This window comes from Lissotriton helveticus, chromosome 3_2, assembly GCF_964261635.1.
Source record: "Lissotriton helveticus chromosome 3_2, aLisHel1.1, whole genome shotgun sequence".
NCBI classification, from domain to species: Eukaryota; Metazoa; Chordata; class Amphibia; order Caudata; family Salamandridae; genus Lissotriton; species Lissotriton helveticus.
In genome coordinates this window covers 47,078,281-47,098,411 of record NC_136062.1, presented here as the reverse complement: position 1 = coordinate 47,098,411, position 20,131 = coordinate 47,078,281, and the positions used below count along the sequence as shown (strand labels likewise).

Sequence of the window (20,131 nt, the reverse complement as noted above, 5' to 3'; positions counted from 1 at the left end):
AAACCCTTCTGCACTGAAATCATAGCACAGATTAAGGAGATTTTGGGGTACCTGGTGCCAAATGATCCAGGTTCTATATTCCTGGGACTAAGAGACGACTCTCTCAAGCATCAAACAATAGGCAATAGATCGATTCTCTGGCTGTGTTTGGGGGCAGCGACAATGGCAGTTGCAGGCGCATGGAAGAGAGCAGAGGCCCCCTCTAAAACACAATGGCATGTTCACCTGTGGCAGGCTTTAAAAATGGAACACATGACGGATGTTCTATCAGACACCTTTAAGAACTTTGAATATATATGGAGCCCTATAGTTCATTTCCTCTCTCAGGGATTGCCCCTATGCGCCTGCCGGTCATGAACACAGGCTTTAGATTATTCCAATACTAGTAAAAGCCCAGGGGGCAGCAATGTAGGATGACCTAAAGACAGTTAGATGCAAGCTTTAACTACGTGGCTCCCTCCTTGCACATGGTAAGACCACCTGTGTACATTACCTGTATTATCTCGCTCGTGTACCTATAAATGTTATATTTGTGTTCCATTTATCTTTTTCTTTTTATTAGGGGGGGGTAGGGAAGGGGGCAACAGTAAAACTAATGAGAATTTTGTGCGACAGAAGACACCTGAGAAAGTTTAGCAACTGATTTTTTCAATACCATTTCTATAAGCTGCTGGTCCAATAGTGATAATTGCTCAAAAAACGAATGAGATTGTATTGTTGTAACTTCTAAAAACTCAAGGAAATACGTTTTAAGAGAAAGATGTAAGGCTGGGTGTGCCTTGCAGGATTCAAATGTATAACCTTCTAATCAATGTAGATGGTTGCATCCATTGTGATCTCACTGACTAAGCCATCACACACACTGATACCCCATATGATACCCTCTGTGACATCAATGGCCCAATGGCCACTTACAATTTTAAAGGTGTGCAGGGTATGTGAGAGTGTAAGCGCAGAGAAAACGCTATTTACTAAAAAATGTAATGTGAGTTTTAGGCTCCAGTGTACATGTGCTTGTCCCCTCATGGTGCACATATGTGAGAAAAAAAGATAGGAAGCTGTGGTCTGGGGTGGGTATTGTGGGGTGGGCGCAAGGTTCTAAAAACACCACCAGATAATCCCCGTATTGAAGAGGGCCCTACAGAATTCTGTAAACATGAGTGCCATATTGCAGAAAGCTTCTGGTACGATTGAAATATTCTTGCTCTACATCATGTTCTTGATGTCTCTCAAGGCCTCGAGGCATCCAACAGGGTTTTTAAAGCATTGACAGAAATAAACATTCTTAACACAGACATGATCAAAAGTTATCCAAAAACCTTATTACTTTACTACTCAAATTAGTCAATCATCTGTTGGATTGACACAGTATTTGGGAATTATAGCCAAGTAGGGTGTGCATAATGACTCTCCCGTAAGTGAAAATGCCTTAGTTGTTATCCCCATTAGTTGGGTTGAACGCTTTATAGTAATCTTTGGAACTGCTTACCAAGGTTCTTCACCTGAACACACTGTGACAGGCGACTTGATCGCTCTAAATGGCGGACCGGCAATCCAGCTGGAGGAGGTCAGGAAAGCTGTCAGCAGATGCCCTACTGGCAAGTCACCGGGTCCTGAAGGGGTCCCTTCTGACCTTTTTTAAAGATAATACTGATTTTTGAGGCCCTCTTAACTATTTTTCTGAACTGCGTTTCTATCTTTGCAACCCCCCAAAATCTTGGTCGCATTTTGTAATTGTGCCAATTTTTAAGAAGGGAGATAGAGGGAGCCCTAAGTGCTACCGGCCTATCTCCCTGATAAATTCTACATCAAAAATCATGGGCAGAATAATCTTAGAGCGGCTGTAAACATGGGCCCTGGACAATAACATCTTGTCAGATTTGCTATTTGGCTTTAGGGCAGGTGTGGGCACTGTGGTGCAGTGCCTAATCCTACAGCTAATTATCAATAAATATACTGGACCTACGGGCTGCCTCTAGTCACGTGAACCATGCCAAACTCCGGCGTATCATGGCGGAAATGGGTTTTGAGCCTGTCTTGGTACATTTTCGTAGAGATTTACACCGCAAAGTGGCAGCCTTTGTTAGATACGGCCCTACGGGGAACTTACTTATAGTTTTCTCCTATCCAGGGGTGTATGGCAGGGCTGCGTTCTAGTGGCCTTTTTATTCTAACTTTACACTAATGGTCCTGAATATCAATTAGTCAACCTAAATGCCGACAACCCGCAAATTGGAACATGGTGGTTCCTGTACCTCTATACGCGGACGATGCAGTTTTAATTGCTAAGACCAAACTTGGTTTACAGAAACTCCTGGGTTGTCATGTGCGACATATGGACGAACTGAAATTGACTGTAAACCACTCCAAAACCCACATAATGTTCGATGGCACAAGACTCAAGAAAGGCAAAACTTTATCTTAAATGACATTAAACTTCAAACAGACTCATCTTTTCCTTACCTGGGTATACTTTTCGACAACCACTGCTAATGGAACCTGTTGGAAATGGCCCTTTTTGCAGGGTTATCCCCAAACTTTTTGCTTCTTCCACCCTTGTTTTTCGTGACCTGTGGTTGTTGGCAATAGGACTCTGGGCACTTTACCACTGCTGATCAGTGCTAAAGTGCATATGCTCTCTGTGTAAATTGTTATTGTGATTGGTTATCCGTGATTGGCATATTTGTGATACCAGGAAGTCCCTAGTAAAGTGCACTGAGTGTGCCAGGGCAGGTGATTCAAATGCTACTAGTGGGCCTGCAGCACTAATTGTGCCACCCACATGAGTAGCCCTAAAATGGTGTCTCAGGCCTGCCACCGCAGTGCCTGCGTGTAGTCTGTGGACTGCCATGTCAATCTGACTAGTGTCCCCACTGACCAGGCCTAACCCTTCCCTTACACATTGGACACCCCTATGGACGGCCCAAGGTACCCCCTTGGGCAGGGTGTAGTGTATATGAAAGGAAGAGCATGTACTAATGTGGGTGACATGCTCTGGTAGTGAATTACAGCCATTTTCGTTTTTCACTATTGTGTGGCTACCTTGCCCATGGTCTATAATGGGGAATACTGTGTACAGTGGTTACCTGCATATCTTCCCATAGAAGCAAGATAGGACATACAAGTCTGGTATCCCTGAACTCAGAATTTAATAACACATCTTTTAGGAAAGGTGTTTTTTAAATCCTGTGTTTGAGATCACCCCTTTTAGAAAGTGGCTGTTCTCTTGTCTGACCTTTCTGTGTGCCTTGGCCTGTTTGTGAATTGACTCTGGTTTGTGAGTGACAGGGGCTGGGTGGCTCAGAGAGGCTGAGTGGGCCATCCCTGGGCTGAATAGCTCCATCTGCATCTAGAGTGGTGGGAGGGGATAGCACCTGGGCCTGAATAGGGCTGTGCCTGCCTTCCACAATGCTAGCTCCACCTCCTGCTGGGCAGTTGACGACTCTGCCCCTCTCTCTGAAAGGAAAGGAGAAGCCAAGAAAACAACATGCTCAAGGAACACCCAGAACTGGTTCAGACCGGGCTCAGAGACCTCCTGCACAAAGGGAACAAAGACTTTTTGGGGTATAAGTACAGGACCCCAGACTACAGAAAATTAGATCATCCTGGAATCAAGAAGGAACCTCTGCCAAGGAGAAAGCCGGAAGCCTGAGGAGGAAGGACTGTCCTGCTGTGTACTTGTGGGCTGACCTGCAGTTGCTTTGCTGCCAAGGAGAGGGGAAAGACTTTGCTTTGTGCTGTGTCCCCTTGCTTGAAGAGATCTCCAAGTGCCTGAGTTGAGCTGACTCCCTGTCAAGAAGTCCCAGGAACAAAAGGACTTCACCCCCAGCTTCCCCCCCGAACTCTACTGAGAGAGTTCTGTCCTTCCTGGAGTGCTTGGTCCAGTTGTGGTGCCTCTGGAAGTTGTACCTGTTGTTTGGGGAGCTGGACAAGGAGAAACTAAGACAATCTGCACATTTTCACGCATCGCTCGCTTGCGGAGCGCATCCCCGACAGTGCGAGGAAATTTCCACCACCGCGAATATCGAGATCGTCGCAGCGCCTGTTGCCGCTGCAAGAACTGACGCATCCTTCGCTTGCGGTACGCATCTCTCCGGTGCGGGAAGATTACCATCTCTGTGAGTATCGTCGCAGAGCCTGTCGTCGCTGGGGGAGATTGCCGCACCACTTACTTGCCGACCGCATCATGTCACTGCGAGAGTCGTCGCGGAGCATTCGCATCGAGGGGCCGCGAGAGGAGAAGATCGACGCTGTGCTGCACATCGCCGCCACACCTGAGATCGTCGCCGTCCCGAAGATCGTCGCATCGTGCCTTTGCTAGACGCTTCCTACGGAACCTGCGCACCGGAATCCATACAAGGTATCGCCTCCCTCCCCATACAGACCGGATTCGTCGCAACACGCCTGCTGCATCCAGCGGGGCTGTTGCATCACCTCCCCAGGGTCTCAGGAGTGACGCATCCCTTGTTTTTCAACGGTGCAGCTTTCACTTGGAACTTTTGTCACATCTAAAGGTACTTTTGGCTAAACGTGAAGCAACTGTGGATTATTTTAACGCAAACCCTAGAACTCTTTCAAAATTATATCCTTGAACTGTGTATGTTGGATTTTTGTCGTTTTGGTCTTGTGTAGTTTAGATTAAACAACTTTATTTTTCTAAACTGGTGTGGAGTCCATTTGTGGTGTTTTCACCGTGTTACTGTGAGTGTTGGTACAAAACCTTTACACATTGCCTTTGATACGCCTGTCTGCTCATGCCAAGCTACCAAGGGGGTGAGCCGGGGTTATCTAAAGTGTATCCCCCTTACCCTGACTAGAAGCAAGGGTCCCTATTTGGACATTGGTAACTACCTCTGCCAACTAGAGACCCCCAGATCTAACAGAACCAGCTAGGTATTGGTCCTGCAGCCAAGGTTTCCCACTCTGGGGAGGGTTTGTTCATGTTCACAAACAAAAGCCCAAGTGAGTTTTTGACCATATGTAAAGCTAAATGCCTGTCAGTAGCTCCTTATAGTTGGGATTCGCGGGCACTAGAGACTTTAAAGCTATTGAGGCCACTGAGAATAATTGTTTGAAAAGAGTGTGGGATCAGTCCCATGTAGTTCCGCGATCTATCCTTGCCACGTAAAACTTGGTCTTATTTATGTGTCCGACCTCATTAGAATAAGCCCCCTTTTGTGTAGCTGACAACCAGGGTCAAGCTTGAAGCACACTTTAGTCGCAGTGTGATTAGGGATTGTTTGAACTTGGACAAGGTGGGTCATAACCCTTGGTTAAGTTATATTAAAAGATGAGCAACATATTAAGACTTCTAGATTTCTTCAACTGTCCGAAGGCTTTCTCTTTAGCAACTTGTCAAACACTTGGGGCCAGATGTAGGTGGCCAAATACCGATCGCTAACGCTGAAATTCGCAGAATTTCAGCGTTTGCGATCGGTATTTGGCTGAGAGCAATGTAGCTGAGTTTAAACCTACTAGCAAAATAAGGAATCGCAAAATGTGCGATTCCTTATTTTGCTCTTGCATTTAAGGAATCCCAAATTGCGATTCCTTAAATGCAATGTAGGTAGCACAAAAGAAAGTACACTTTAGGCTTAAGGAATCGCTAATTATTAGCAATGTCCTGTAAATAAGCACTTTTTTGCTTTTTTAAAGTGCCATGTGGCACACATTCATGCCCTTAGGGCATGTATGTGCGCCCCATGTGCACACATGCACATTTCAGGGACGCAACAGGGTGTGCTTTTGACACCCTGGCACCCTTGAAATAGCTCCCGCTATTTGTGATTCTTTAATAGCGAATCGCAAATAGTGAATATCTTCCTATTCATTCCTATGGGCCTCCTAGCCCATAGGAATGAATGTGTAGGTATTCCTTATTAACAAATCTCAATTTGCGATTCGTTATTAAGGAATATTAAGGAATCGCTAATATTTTAGAGATTCCTACCTACATTCAAATTTGCGAGTCCTTAATAGCGAATCGGTAAAATTCGCTATTAAGGACTCGCAAATTTGATATTACCTACATCTGGCCCTTGAAGATCATTATTGGAAGTGGCTAAGAAATTCCAGAATCTTCACCAAAGCTGCCAAAAGTACGGTCTGTATGTATTGCCCTGTAGATACCAGACCAGTAATATAACCCTATCTCATATGGGTCCGTAACAGTTATTAGCGGACCCTATTAACTTAGCTGAGGTTCAGCACTCTACATTATTTGGTTGCTTTCCCTGACCCTGTTAGGCACCCCACTGCTCTTGCTTTGTGTCCTTGTGGACAATTTTTCTGCGCAGCAACTTTGCACTTAATGTTCTTCTGCAAATCTTACCAAATTTTTAGAGAAACGTTTTTTATTCAGCTTCTTAAGTAGAACAACATTTCCGATTATAAGACAGCTATATTTTATTTGCATATCATACCTTCGTAAACGCTTATTTTGCTATTGTTAGTTATATTCAATGTGTTCTCAGGCCTAGGAAAACCAGTCTGTAAAGTGATCTGAGTTTTAATAATGTGTGTTTTTATTTTTAATGTATATGCATTTTACTTGTCTTTTATGGCTCGCAGTCATTTTTATATGTATTTTCGATTTGGAACTGTACTGCACTTTTTAACTTTATTTATCCTAGCAAGTGCTTTTTCTGCCACTCCAAATTAGCAGTAGCGGCTGGCACAGATCGGGGTAAAGATAAAAAAAGAAAAAGGACTTCCTCGCTTCTCTCCGCTCCTCCCTCGTCGTACTTGTCCATCTGCAAGAGGGAGCAGCCAGGCTTCCCTGTCCAATCACAATACTGCAATGCAGACTTTTGTGATTGGTAAACACCCAAGCTCCTGTGACCAATCACAACGCTGCAATGCAGCATTGTGATGGGTCTGAGCGCCATGGCTCGGCGCTTAGATGGGGAATGGAAGCCTGGGCATGTTCTCCACCCAGGCTGTAATGCAAACTGCATGGAGAACATGCAGTGTAAGGGCCTTTCAAACATTCTTGCACATTTTACAGAGTGCCACCACTCCTTCCACTGCTCTGACAGCAGAGCAACCCCGCCCCGCAAAGACACAGGAACAAATAAAATGATAATACCGTCCAGTTATTACCATTTTATTTTTCCTTCATTTCCACTGCTGAAAAGCAGTGGGGTGACGCTTCTCCACCTGAGCGGAGGAGTGGCAACTACAAATGAGTAAGCAGTTAGGATATCCCGGGTGACATAGTGGACCATTTATGAGTCCTTCTTTATGGACTATTAGGGTTTCTTCTTCCTCTGGTTTTTAATTCGTGGCACTTTATTGATAATGGATGTTTTATGATTGCAATTCAATAATACATTTGCACCTTTATCTGTGTGTATCTCGTTTTTAATTTCTATATTGTGCAGTTTTACGGTTCATCCAACCAAAATAAAACTGTGACTGACTGACATCTGTAATGACAGAAGGTTCGAGAAGCGCTTTTGCGTTGTGGTGTCCTATCCTTTTCTAGAAAAGTGGTATTGCAATAGAGGCTTCCTGTGCGCCAGCTGGGCCCTTTTTGTGTGCCAGTCGTCTCTCACTCAACATCTTCATCCTGTATCCCGAAAAAGGGGGCATTTTCCATCTCATGAATGATTATACTTGGACGTGTTGATTGCAGAAAGGAGCTGTTACTGTATAAACTCGAACCTGTGGATTAAGTTAAGCTCTTTTGACAGAGTGGAAAGGGTTAGTCTTTATTAAAATACCACTTTCTGTTGTGCACAGTTACGGGTCATAGTTCAAAATGCCGTGAATGCAGGGGGTCTGAAGCCTTTCGATGCTTATTACATGGAGCGCTAATAACAGTTGCTGCATCTTTCTGCGTCATAGGGCTGCGTGTGCTCTTATGTAACTGTAGGCAGGCCCTGTGAGAAAAGCCGATTTCGTTTTTAATGAACCCCGAAGCCCATAACTCGATATTAGATTAAGATTGCAACGGTGACCCCCGACACCACCTTGAAATTAGGATGAGTTGTGTTGTGATGCATGAAAAGTGGACAACTTAATGTAAGTCGCTTAAGAGTGCAGCGCCTAGTGAAGAGTTTCATATCTAGCGCTCCGAAGGATCAACACGAAATAGGCCGATGAACTGAGACCACGGTGCACATAGCTAGAAGTTCTCACAACCTGCGCGTCCCAAAAGCTGAACTGAAGAAATGTCGCTTTTCTCCTCATCATATAGTGCTCTTCACCCAGGTAGCGCGCGCACTTGGCATCAGCTCATAATACCGCGTAGTTCTTTAAAATACCCGCAAATAGTTTGTGAAACGTAATGCCATGCACTCCCCCTTAGCTGTGTTTTGCGCAATTTTGACGAGAACATGGCGAGACAGCAGAAAGCAGTGCGCCCTGGGAAGGGAGGGAGGGTACAGCTGGGAAGGGATGATGCACAATACAGCTTGAGGACCATAACATGCCAACCAGAATCCGCCCTTGACAGATAAGACTAAGAGCAAGGGTGTCCAAGTAGAACCAAGAGAACTTAGAATATCCAGATACTCGCTGCAAATGTATGTTTATATCGTTTTCATGCCGTTTTAATTACCTATCAACCTGTTGGCTCACGACCGAGGGTGAAGCCTGCTATTTAGAAGGGCGATTCCTATTCAAGTGAATGGAGGATGGACTATGTTAGGGGAATGATTGAACTTTGGACATAGTTCGAGTGTACTGACGTCTATGGAGACCGTATCCTTCTAAAGTAGGTTAAGTTTGATTGACAAGAGGGTGACGCCCAAAAAAGGAGGGTGAGTTAATGGGTATGAGCATAGGTTTATACATGCCTTATGCCAGTCCATGGCTTATATCACTGGGCCTTATAGAAGCATGCTCAGCTCACACATTCTGAGCAACTTTGCTTTTCCCCACCATCACATCTAAGATGTTTTAATCTTTGATGGACCACAAAAGTCCAATTCAAGAAGACCGCAACTCACTTGTGCCATGTACACCACGTGTTGGAATTGAGTTTGGGGCCTACGGATGCAGGACAGCACGCTGAAGACCTCATCCCTATGCAGTTCCCAGTGAAGCAGTGAATATCTAGCGCTAAGGTAGATTGAGGCAAGTTGATGTCACTGGGTGAGCCTATGTAGACAAGTCAATACAAACTCCAGATGGTGCCGACTGTAGAGGAAAGTATCCCAAAAAACTGTTGATCGATTTTAGTTACTTTAGTTTTGGTTTTTGGAATCGTTTGGCCCGTAAGGGCGCCTCAGCATAGCTCTCTGCGCTGCGCGGTCAGCGCGTTTTTTTAAAATAATTACCCATTTTGTATTTTGGTTTTTTGCTTTTATCCTTATCCCCTGATTTTATTAGGGAGTGCCCCCTTACCTGCATATAATCGTGTCTGCACCGCTGCTTTAGCGGGCCCGGGTCTGGAGTTATAGGGGTTCTGCAGCGCTAATATTTTGAGCGCCATCTTGGGCAGGGCAGTGACACTTTGTTGCCGCCATTTTGAGCGTCCTCGTGGGCGGTCTCTCTCCTATCTGGAGGCCCTACTTAAGGCGGTCCGCTGCCTATATTCACTGTTTGGAATCGTTTGGCCCGTAAGGGCGCCTTAGCATAGCTCTCTGCGCTGCGCGATCAGCGCGTTTCTTTTAAATAATTACCCGGTTTGTATTTTGTTTTTTTGCTTTTATCCTTATCCCCTGATTTTATTAGGGAGTGCCCCCTTACCTGCATATAATCGTGTCTGCACCGCTGCTTTAGCGGGCCCGGGTCTGGGGTTATAGGGGTTCTGCAGCGCTAATATTTTGAGCGCCATCTTGGGCAGGGCAGTGACACTTTGTTGCCGCCATTTTGAGCGTCCTCGTGGGCGGTCTCTCTCCTATCTGGAGGCCCTACTTAAGGCGGTCCGCTGCCTATATTCACTGTTTGGAATCGTTTGGCCCGTAAGGGCGCCTCAGCATAGCTCTCTGCGCTGCGCGGTCAGCGCGTTTCTTTTAAATAATTACCCAGTTTGTATTTTGGTTTTTTGCTTTTTTCCTTATCCCCTGATTTTATTAGGGAGTGCCCCCTTACCTGCGTATAATCGTGTCTGCACCGCTGCTTTAGCGGGCCCGGGTCTGGGGTTATAGGGGTTCTGCAGCGCTAATATTTTGAGCGCCATCTTGGGCAGGGCAGTGACACTTTGTTGCCGCCATTTTGAGCGTCCTCGTGGGCGGTCTCTCTCCTATCTGGAGGCCCTACTTAAGGCGGTCCGCTGCCTATATTCACTGTTTGGAATCGTTTGGCCCGTAAGGGCGCCTCAGCATAGCTCTCTGCGCTGCGCGGTCAGCACGTTTCTTTTAAATAATTACCCGGTTTGTATTTTGGTTTTTTGCTTTTATCCTTATCCCCTGATTTTATTAGGGAGTGCCCCCTTACCTGCATATAATCGTGTCTGCACCGCTGCTTTAGCGGGCCCGGGTCTGGGGTTATAGGGGTTCTGCAGCGCTAATATTTTGAGCGCTATCTTGGGCAGGGCAGTGACACTTTGTTGCCGCCATTTTGAGCGTCCTCGTGGGCGGTCTCTCTCCTATCTGGAGGCCCTACTTAAACCTGTCCTCCTAGCGCAGCGGGATCGCGCAGCGGGGTAGCCTTCGCGTTTGCCTGAGTCTTGCCAGAGTCCTGCCCGTCTGCGCCCGTCAGCGTCCCGGAGGCGGCGGAGCGGTGTAGGACTCTGACCTGGCTGGGAGAATGATTTGCTATTCTTCCACGACTCTACGCTCCTTGCAATCTACTTCCTGTGCGTGTCGATCCGTTTTTCCGGGTCGGTACAGGGGCAAGCGTTTCTGTCCTAGCTGTGGCTCGTCACCTACCTATGTCCCCTCCCCCGTTCATCGGATAGCCGAGGACCGTGTGAAGCACCTGTGCTTACTGCTCAACACGCGTTCAGTAGGTAGGCATGCCCTTGACATTTTCGATCTGTTGGTCAGGGAAAAACCTTTATGTCTCCTGCTGACTGAAACCTGGCTGGGAGAGACGTCCAACCCGGACATTTTAGCGGCCATCCCACCGGATTACATCTTCCACCAGGATAGAGCCAAGGGGTGGCGGGGTGGCGGTGGTGGTTAGGAGGAGTGTCTCATGCTCTATTCTCCCCATGGATACTATCACAGGTTCTGAGTCCCTCGCCTTTATTATTAGGCTGTCCCCGCATCAAGCCCTGAAAGCCCTGCTGGTTTATAGACCTCCTGGATTGGTGGGCTCCTTCTTTGAGGACCTCCAGGTGGTCATATCCGGACTAGCTTTGTCTGCACAGCACTGTCTGCTGGCAGGTGATTTTAATTTTCACCTGGACATAGCGGGGGACATGAATTCAAATAAACTGCTTGACATCACGACCCCTTTAGGCCTCGTTCCTTCGTTGATAGGCCCTACACATGATAAGGGGCACACCCTTGACCAGGTGCTTTCATCGATCCCCTTAGTGGACACAGAACTTCTTCCGGTGCTCTGGTCCGACCATAGACTGGCCAGGTTCTCCATATGGGGGAATGAGCATTTATCTAGCAGCGCTCCTGCTCAGCCTGGAGCAGCCTCTAGGGCGTTACATAGAGTGACGCCAGAACTGTTAGCCCAGGCGTTTGCTGACCATCCTTGTCCTATTGTGGGTGACCTGGAGTTGGACACAGAGGCTCTGCAGATGTGGCTGATAGAGAGGTTGGATGACCTGGCCCCTGTAAGGGCGCCTCGTCCTACGGCCGTGCGGCAGTCTGCGCCGTGGTTCACGGGGGCGCTGCGTACTGAGCGTAGCCAGTGTAAGGTGGCTGAAAGGGTGTGGCGCTCTCAGTACGACGGGGAGGCCAGATTTGCCTACAGGATGGCGGTTAAAGCGTACCATCGTAATATTCTGTGCGCAAAAAAAGAGTATCTTGCCAGGAGGATTGAGGTGGCCTCTAATTCTTGTAAGGAGATCTTCACGGTGGTGAGGGAGTTTACGGCCCCTAGATCCAATCTACAGCAAGGAGCGCCATCTGAGTCTTGGGTCTGTGACCTCGCCAGGTTTTTTACGGATAAAATTAGATCAATCCAGGCCTCTTTCTCAGTAGAGTCTGCAGAAGGGTCTTTCAGCATCGGGGTGGGACGAGCTCCATCGGCTTCGCCAGACGTCGTTCTTGCGGAGTTTCCGCCTGTTTCCTCCGATGCTTCTCTTTCACTTTTGGCCAGTCTCTAATCAGGCTCGCCACTAGATCCCTGTCCCGCCAAATTTTTGGCCAGGATGGCGTCGCTGATGAACCCTTTGGTGAATCCTCTCCTGAATTCATCCTTGAGAGAGGGGAGGCTCCCTCTGCCCTGGAAAAGGGCGATGGTGATCCCCCTCCTCAAGAAGCCGGGGTTGGATACTGAGGTTTTGGCCAATTATAGGCCAATTTCTCTTCTTCCGGCCCTGGCGAAGCTCACGGAGAAGCACGTGCATGGCGTGCTTTCTGGCTTCCTTGAATCTAATGATCTACTGCACCCTTCGCAATCCGGCTTCCGGCCTAACTTGAGCACGGAGACGGCACTGCTTGAGGTGTCAGAGGCTATCCGGGAGACGCTGGACGCAGGTGGGAAGGCCATGCTTGTCATGCTGGACTTGTCGGCGGCCTTCGACACCGTCCCCCACGAGGCACTTCTTGCCAGACTCTATGACATCGGTCTGAGGGGGACGGTGCTCAAGTGGTTTACATCGTTTCTTGAGGACCGTCGACAAACGGTCTGGGCCTCACCGAGCTCCGCTGAGATGCCGCCATTGGGAGTCGGAGTTCCACAGGGCTCTGTGTTGAGCCCGACTCTCTTTAACATCTTTATGACTCCTCTGGCGGCACTCGTGGAGGCTTTTGGGGCCCAGATCGTGTCCTATGCGGATGACACGCAGCTTCTTTTCACCTGCAGGAAAGACCAGATATTCGATGGGGAGAGCATTCGGGGGTGTCTGGAGAGGGTCTTTGACTGGTTCCAGCGGAACAGTCTTAAGGCCAACTCCAGTAAATCGGAGGTCCTGCTCTTTGGCTGTGCCTCGGAACCGGAATGGCGTGAGTGGTGGCCGGCGGATATGTGTCCGCCCTCTCAGCCATCTATGGCTGCCAAAAATTTGGGAGTCAAGTTCGATAATAACCTCACGCTCAGATCTCACATTCTTGGTCTGACAGGCACTTGCTTCGGTATCTTAAAGACGCTCCGGAAGTTCCTACCTCTGCTTACAGAGGAGCATAGAAAGATCACTGTCCAAGCTCTAATAGGATCTAGATTGGACTATGCTAATGCTCTATATGTAGGGCTTCCGGATTATCTGGTTCAGCGGCTGCAAGTGGTGCAGAACTCTGCGGCTCGCGCCATTTTCGGCCTTCATAGGCGGGCGAGAACATCCGGGGTGCTGCAGTCACTTCACTGGCTCCCCATCCGAAAGCGGATTATGTTTAAAACTTTGACGCTGGTGCATAAGGCACTCTCTGGCTTGGGAGCGAAGTATCTGCAGCGTACACTGGCCTTTTATCGCCCGGCTCGCTCACTGCGGTCGGAAACTTTGTTTATGGCCGTGGTTCCCCGAGTGAGGAAGGCTCGCATTGGGGGTCGCTCCTTTAGCCTCAGGGCCCCCCAGTTGTGGAATTCCTTGCCTCTCGCCCTTCGCAGTATTTCCAGCCTGTTCCTATTCAGGAAAAGCCTTAAGACCTGGCTTTTTAATCTTTAGGGTTTTCTTTTTTTTCTTTTCTGTTTTCTGTTTTTATCACTGTTATGTCTTTTAATTGCTGAGTCGCCCACATAAAGCGCCGGGACACTCTTGTTGAATAGCTGTGCGCTATATAAATAAACGTTTAACATAACATAACATAACATAACATTACTGGTAATCACTTGCGGCCAGATCCCAATCCATCATTATTTTGCAAACCATCCCACCTAAGTTTGGATCCAGACATATGAAAATCAGTCTTGACCCTGCTCCAATGGGAACAGTCCAGCCTGAACTGTCAGGCTAGGGTCTCACTGAAACAGAACACGAGCAATCCAGGGCCGGTTTAGCGTTCGTTATGGCTCATCAGCTAGGCAAACCTCAATTCCAGTGACACAGAGTACAGGGGACCCAAACGTTGGCATACCCCTCCCACTTAGGGTAACACACTAAAGTATAAAAAAAGTGATGGGTGGAATACTTCAATTAGTCACAGCCACTGATAACCACTCTGGGCCGCATCCCAATCCAGTATTATTTTGCACACCATGCCACTTCAGTTTGGATCGAGCGATGGACGGGAAGGGTATGCCCAGACATGGATCCCATGCACACAGTATCACTGGGATCAAGCTATGCCTGGCTGATAAACTCTAACTAGGGTGAAAGTGTCCTGGGTTGCTTGTATTCCGGTTCAGGGAGGACCTTTCCTGACAGTTTGGGCTGGGCTGTTGACAATGAAGCAGGGACAAGACAGATTTGCATATGGCTTGGTCCAAATTGAGGTAGCATGGAGTGAAAAATTACGATGAACTGGGATGCCACCACGAGTAGTAAATTACCAATCATTGAGATTAAGTCAAGCATTTCATCAATTACTTTTTTGTATAGTTTAGTTTGACTAAGCAGAGGAGACATTGGAACTGCCTCACCTCTCTTGTTAAATTGTATCAAGACTCAATATAAAAGAATGACATTTTATTGTTAGAGGTTTGAAGAAGTCAAGTAGCATACATTTGACTGTTTTTTTAATTGACTTCCTTACAGCAACAATTCCAACTCTGCCACCCTGATCGACAACATCGCCAACCTTGGACTCAGACAACTCATCGCAACACCCACCCACTCCTCCGGCCACACGCTTGACCCCATCTTCTCAGCAAGCCCCCACGTCTTCGTCAACCACACCACTGAACTCCACTGGACCGACCACCGTTGCATCCACTTCACCTTCCAGAAACCCACCACCGCAACCAACAGATGCCTCGCAGCGACTGGAGCAAAGACACCGAACACCAGATAACCACCACCCTCGCCCTAAGCCCACTCGCAGAACCAACCGACCCCGACACCGCAGCCCGCAACCTCAGACAGTGGATCGACGACTGCGCCAACACCTTTGCCCCGCTCAAGAAACCCTCTAATAGGTGGCGAGCTGGTTCTCCAAAGGCCTCCAAGCCTCCAAGCAAACCTGCCGAAAGCTAGAGAGGAACTGGATCCATGAACGAACACCGGAAAGCTACGCAGCCCACAAGAACACCACCCGCAGACACCACCACCTCATCAGATCCGCCAAAAGGGCCTCCTTCAAAGACCACCTATACAACAACGCACACAACAGCAAAGAGCTCTTCAACATCGTGAAGGAACTCTCCAACCCCAGCTCCAACACCAATGACATCCCACCTTCGCAAGATCTGTGGGACTCGCTGGCCAGCTTCTTCCACCGCAAGATCGCAGACATCCACGACACCTTTAACACCGTGACCACACCGGCAACCACCGAGACCTCCACACCCACGACCACCACCTGCACCGTCAACAAGAGGATAACTGTCAAGCTCCTCACCGACGTACACAAAGCACTCCACAACACCGGACCAGTAAACCTCAACAGCCGACTCAGCTTCTACACCCCCACCCGCCAGCTCTGCTCCGCCGACCACACCCTCGCCACTGTCTCCCGCATCCGAAGAGTGACCGCCGGCGGCAGATCATTCTCCCACCTTGCCGCCAAGACATGGAACACCCTCCCCATCCGCCTACGGCAGACCCAAGACCTACTGACCTTCAGAAAACTCCTCAAGACCTGGCTCTTCGAACAAACAGTAACAGCATTCCCCCTCCCCTTAGCACACTACTCACCTTGACGGGTGAGTAGTGCGCTTTACAAATGCTTGATTTGACTGATTGAAAGTATTTTACCTTATGGGTCTATCCTAAAAATCTGCCATGGCTCTGACCTGGCTTCACCCAGGTCGCTGGGCACGCATGCCTTGGAAAGGTACTGCTTTCACCTCCTGGCAGATGCAGTCTACTGAATGCTGCCGCCTGTCTAGGTTGTTGCGCTTGCAGGCCGTCACTTCCGGTGAGGTACGCTAACTTCACGTAGCCAGGACAGCCGGAAGCCTTTGAGTGCTCATTCATGCAGCGGGTGCGCCTGAGCCAATAGTTGAAACCTTGTTAGAGATCTGCGGTCAGAGATATACACAGTGCCCTTGTTCGGTGGGCAGTGAGTAAATGCAACCAACAGTGTAAACATCAATGCGCTGCCTTTCCTGTGAAACTCTGCCATTCCAAGGGCTTTCGAGGCGTTCAGCTGTCTTGGCATGTGCCAGCCTGATAGTTTAGTACACTGGGGGCAGAGGCAAAGACATTCCACATGGGGTACCTCCTCACTAGAGGGAGAGACAGAGGCCTGGAAGGATGGATAGACAGGTATGCGGATGGAGGGAAATGATTGGTTTGTTGGCTGGATGGAAAGGACTAAGACGGGCAGATACGGGGGCAGAACATAGGTAGATGAATAGACAGGTTGTCAGACAGAGTGGTAACATGATGGACGATACATAGATGTTCTCCGGATGGGTGGGAATGCTGAAGGGCAGGGACAGACGGAGGGAAAGAAAAAGATGAACAGGGAGAGACAGTAGATGGATGGCTTTCCTATTTGTGGAACAAGCACAACGAATTGGATGTATTTACGCGTTTTAAAAGTGCCTTTATTACCCATCAACATGGTACTCATTTGATCAACCTCAGTACATTAAAGAAAATTCAGTTGCACGGGGATTTAAACCCGTCACCAATTATTCAGTTCAGTGACATGAAAGGTGCGCTTATATGCGCGTAATTGACGCTCTACATCCCTTACAACAAACACCGTTTGGATACATTTTAGCCACTAGTGACCGCTTGAGGCAGAAAGTCCAGTCTATGTTTCCTCATTACTACGCCCCCAACCAGACCGACGCCCGCGTTATGCTGTCCTCGTCTTGGTCCTCGGGGAAACGGCCGCCCCTGGGATAGGGCCCCGCAGTCACTGTTCATTCCAACCAGTAGGTGTGATATGATGGCCGGGCGTGTTCAGAGTGGAGAAGTCCTGAAGCCCCACCCCGTGTCTCCGTGGAGTGTCCCACTCCCAGAGCACACCACCGATCTGTGAGTGCGAGCCCCCGGGGGTCCCTCTCCCTCAGTCACCGTAGGGTGGAGTGGGGGGCGTGAGGTCACTCTTTGGGACAACTCGGAATGGATCATGTGGGGCTGGGGTGAATACGGTCCCGTTACACCATAAGACAGTAGATTTTGAGGTGAATACGACAAACACCTCAGAAGGTGAGTGCGAAGTGAATGAGGTAATGTGACACCTCAAGACAGGATAGTGGGGTGAATACATACTTGTCAGCCAGTTGTCTCAGGAACGAGAGCGCGAACAGATGTTTAGGAGGGTGATGCCACTGACGTAAACTGAGAACAAAACGTTTTTGGAGAGTGAGGCTGGTTTTCCATCAGGGTACCCTAGTACAACTCAAAGAGTCTTAACCCGTCCGAACACAGCGATGCGCACATCCGTGCACTGCTATCTATTCGAGTACAGGGATTCACACGCGCACACCCTGAGGTGCCTGGTGGCGGCCCGAGCTGCATGCCAGCCGCCCTTGGGTGCCTGGTTGCGGCCCTAGGGTGCCTGCAGGTTAGCGGCCCCGAGGTGCCTGGTAACGTCCCCGAGGTGCTGCCTGGTAGCGGCCCCCAGTTGCCTGGTAGTGGCCCTGGGGTGCCTGCAGGTTTGCGGCCCCGAGGTGCCTGGTGGCGGCCCGAGCTGCAGGTTAGCGACCTAGAGGTGCCTGGTAGCGGCCCGAGCTGCAGGTTAGCGACCTTGAGGTGCCTGGTAGCGGCCCGAGATGCAGGTTAGCGGCCCCGATGTGCCTCACCTGCAGGTTATGGGCCCCGAGGTGCAGGTTAGCGGCCCCGAGGTGCCTGCAGCTTATGGGCCCCGAGGTGCAGGTTAGCGGCCCCGACTCGGTGCATGGAGGTTATGGGCCCGGAGGTGCCTGCAGGTTGGCGGCCCCACGCTGCGGAGCGTGGAGGTTCATCTCGTGCACACAGACGCTCTCGAGAAGGCCCAGTGCTGCTTCAGTGAGCCCACGTGCTTTCGTGATTAATGGAGGTCTGCGAGCTGGAGACATGTCACAAGAAGTGTCACAAGTGACTTGTGGCACTTCTTGCTCTGGCTTCGGTACGTACAGTGCTGCGCAGTCACTTAGAACCGCTACCCCGCATCCCTGGACCGCGAGCAGACACCTCCGGGCCGCGGTAAGATCGCCGCTGCCAGCCAGGACGTGAGCAGACAACCACGGAGCTTACAGGCCACTCACGATCTCGAGGTGCCGTTGGAAGTACCAAGAGGGCAGCCGTTAGGGATTAACCCGTCTGAACACAGCGATGCGCACATCCGTGCACTGCAACCAGTCCAAATCCAGTGATTCACACGCGCAGGGCAACCTGTCGGAACACAGTGATTCATTCCCGCGTCCGCAGCTACCTGTCGAATAAAGCTTGAACAGCTCTGCACACTGTCCCACTGAGGTTAGGTAGATTACAGGTGGATTACAGCAACACCTAGACTGATCAGAGAACTCACATTTTGGGGCCAGTTTGTCCGTGCAAACATGCCGTTATACTGATGTAAAATTGCCCGTAACCTAATATAAACGCACACCACCTTAACACGCGCGTGATCCCGGCCTGGTGTTAAACCTGCAAAAAGTTCTGTATATTTGTTCACTGCATACGATTTAACGGAAGCATGGTTACTAAATTCATTAAAAACACAGACAATGCAAATACTGGACTAACAAACACCAACTCACAACCAGCTCTGTAAATTGGACAGTTGGTATTGTTTAAAAAAAAGCAGCCTCAAAACACATCCTCCTTTACCGAGTTCCCGATGTCACCGAAACGCGGACACACAGCTCTTCTCATGTCCTTTGGTTGAACTCGAGCTGTGCTTTAACGTGTGCTGTTTGTAACATTCAGCGATCACACTAACACCAACAGAATGCAGATTCAAATCAAATGTAGGCGGATTTTGAAAAAAATCTTTAGCGGCATCAAATAATAACAGCCTTTCGCCATAAACGCCAACAAGCATCGCACCCACCAACCATCCTAACATCTGCCCAGGAAGGAACACGCTTAACCTTCGGTCACTCCCCACGCTGAGCATATCTTATTCTATGAGAGCTATCACGGTATCCCACATCAGGTGTGTGAAGCTAACCCAGTCCCAGACGTTACTTGCATTCTGTTAGTGTGTTCTCGGGTGGAAAGACGCAGCTACAATTTTTGAGTGCAAAATGAAAGAGGGTTGGGTATATGCACAGCACGCTGGGGAGCTTGGTTACCTGCACTGCATAACACATCTATGCTAGTCACCAAAAATAAACCCCGCTGCTATCTAGCAATGCCCTAAAATGCCCACCCCGGCTCAGCACCGGCCCTGGATTTCGCGCTTTACGCCTGATAAAGTAGGACGCGTTACCCTTTCAGCACGTCGTGGCCTGCTCCACCTGCGCCCACTCCGCCGGTTCCTCCTCTCCGCTTGGCCCTGTTGGCTCTGGTCTCCTTCACGCCGTCGGCCTCGGGCTCTCCTACAGCACCTTGGCCTGGGGTCAGGCCGGACAGCATCAGCAGTGCACAGTATCCCAGCGCCGCCCGCAGCAGCCCGCACAGCCGCATCCTGCCGCTGCCGAGCCCGGCTCCCAGCTCCTAGTCCACGCTGCCCTGCTCCCCTGCACACCGCTCGCCTCTCCCACGGCCCCGCAGCTCCGAGAACGGACCTTCCAGAAGCAGCAGGCGACCGACAAACTACAGCACAACAAACTCAGAGAGGACCCTTTAATGAGGCATCGAAAAAATGCGCGCTCTCCCCACGGGTTTCCAAGTATTCATTACGCAGTGAGCCTTTCTGTCCGCCCTGCCCAAAAGTGGGGCTGATCGCGCGCAGGGGATGCCCCGCCACGCCCGGGGGACATGGACAAGGCTTCCAGGAGATGCCTTCACCGTGCAGTCATGCTATCGCAGCCCAGAGCCCACGAACGTGACAGATGATTTAAAATGTAACAGAAACAGAGCGCGAGAGAGAGGGGGATACTGCGCGCCCATCAGAGCTGGCCTGAGCACCGGCCCTGC

The 20,131-nt window shown here is 49.4% G+C and overlaps 1 protein-coding gene across 2 annotated transcripts in view; it reads right to left on the bottom strand.

The window, feature by feature from the left end:
- The window catches only part of FBN1 (fibrillin 1), a 713,526-nt gene extending 693,712 nt beyond the window's left edge, over positions 1–19,814 (bottom strand). The window contains exon 1 of one of the 2 annotated variants that reach the window (XM_078684805.1): positions 19,482–19,814. In XM_078684805.1, coding sequence (XP_078540931.1) covers positions 19,482–19,678 — 197 coding nt within the window. In that variant the 5' untranslated portion in view covers positions 19,679–19,814. The remainder of the gene's footprint in view (positions 1–19,481) is intronic. The other variant, XM_078684806.1, reaches the window with a different exon arrangement.
- Between the last annotated feature and the right edge of the window lie 317 nt (positions 19,815–20,131).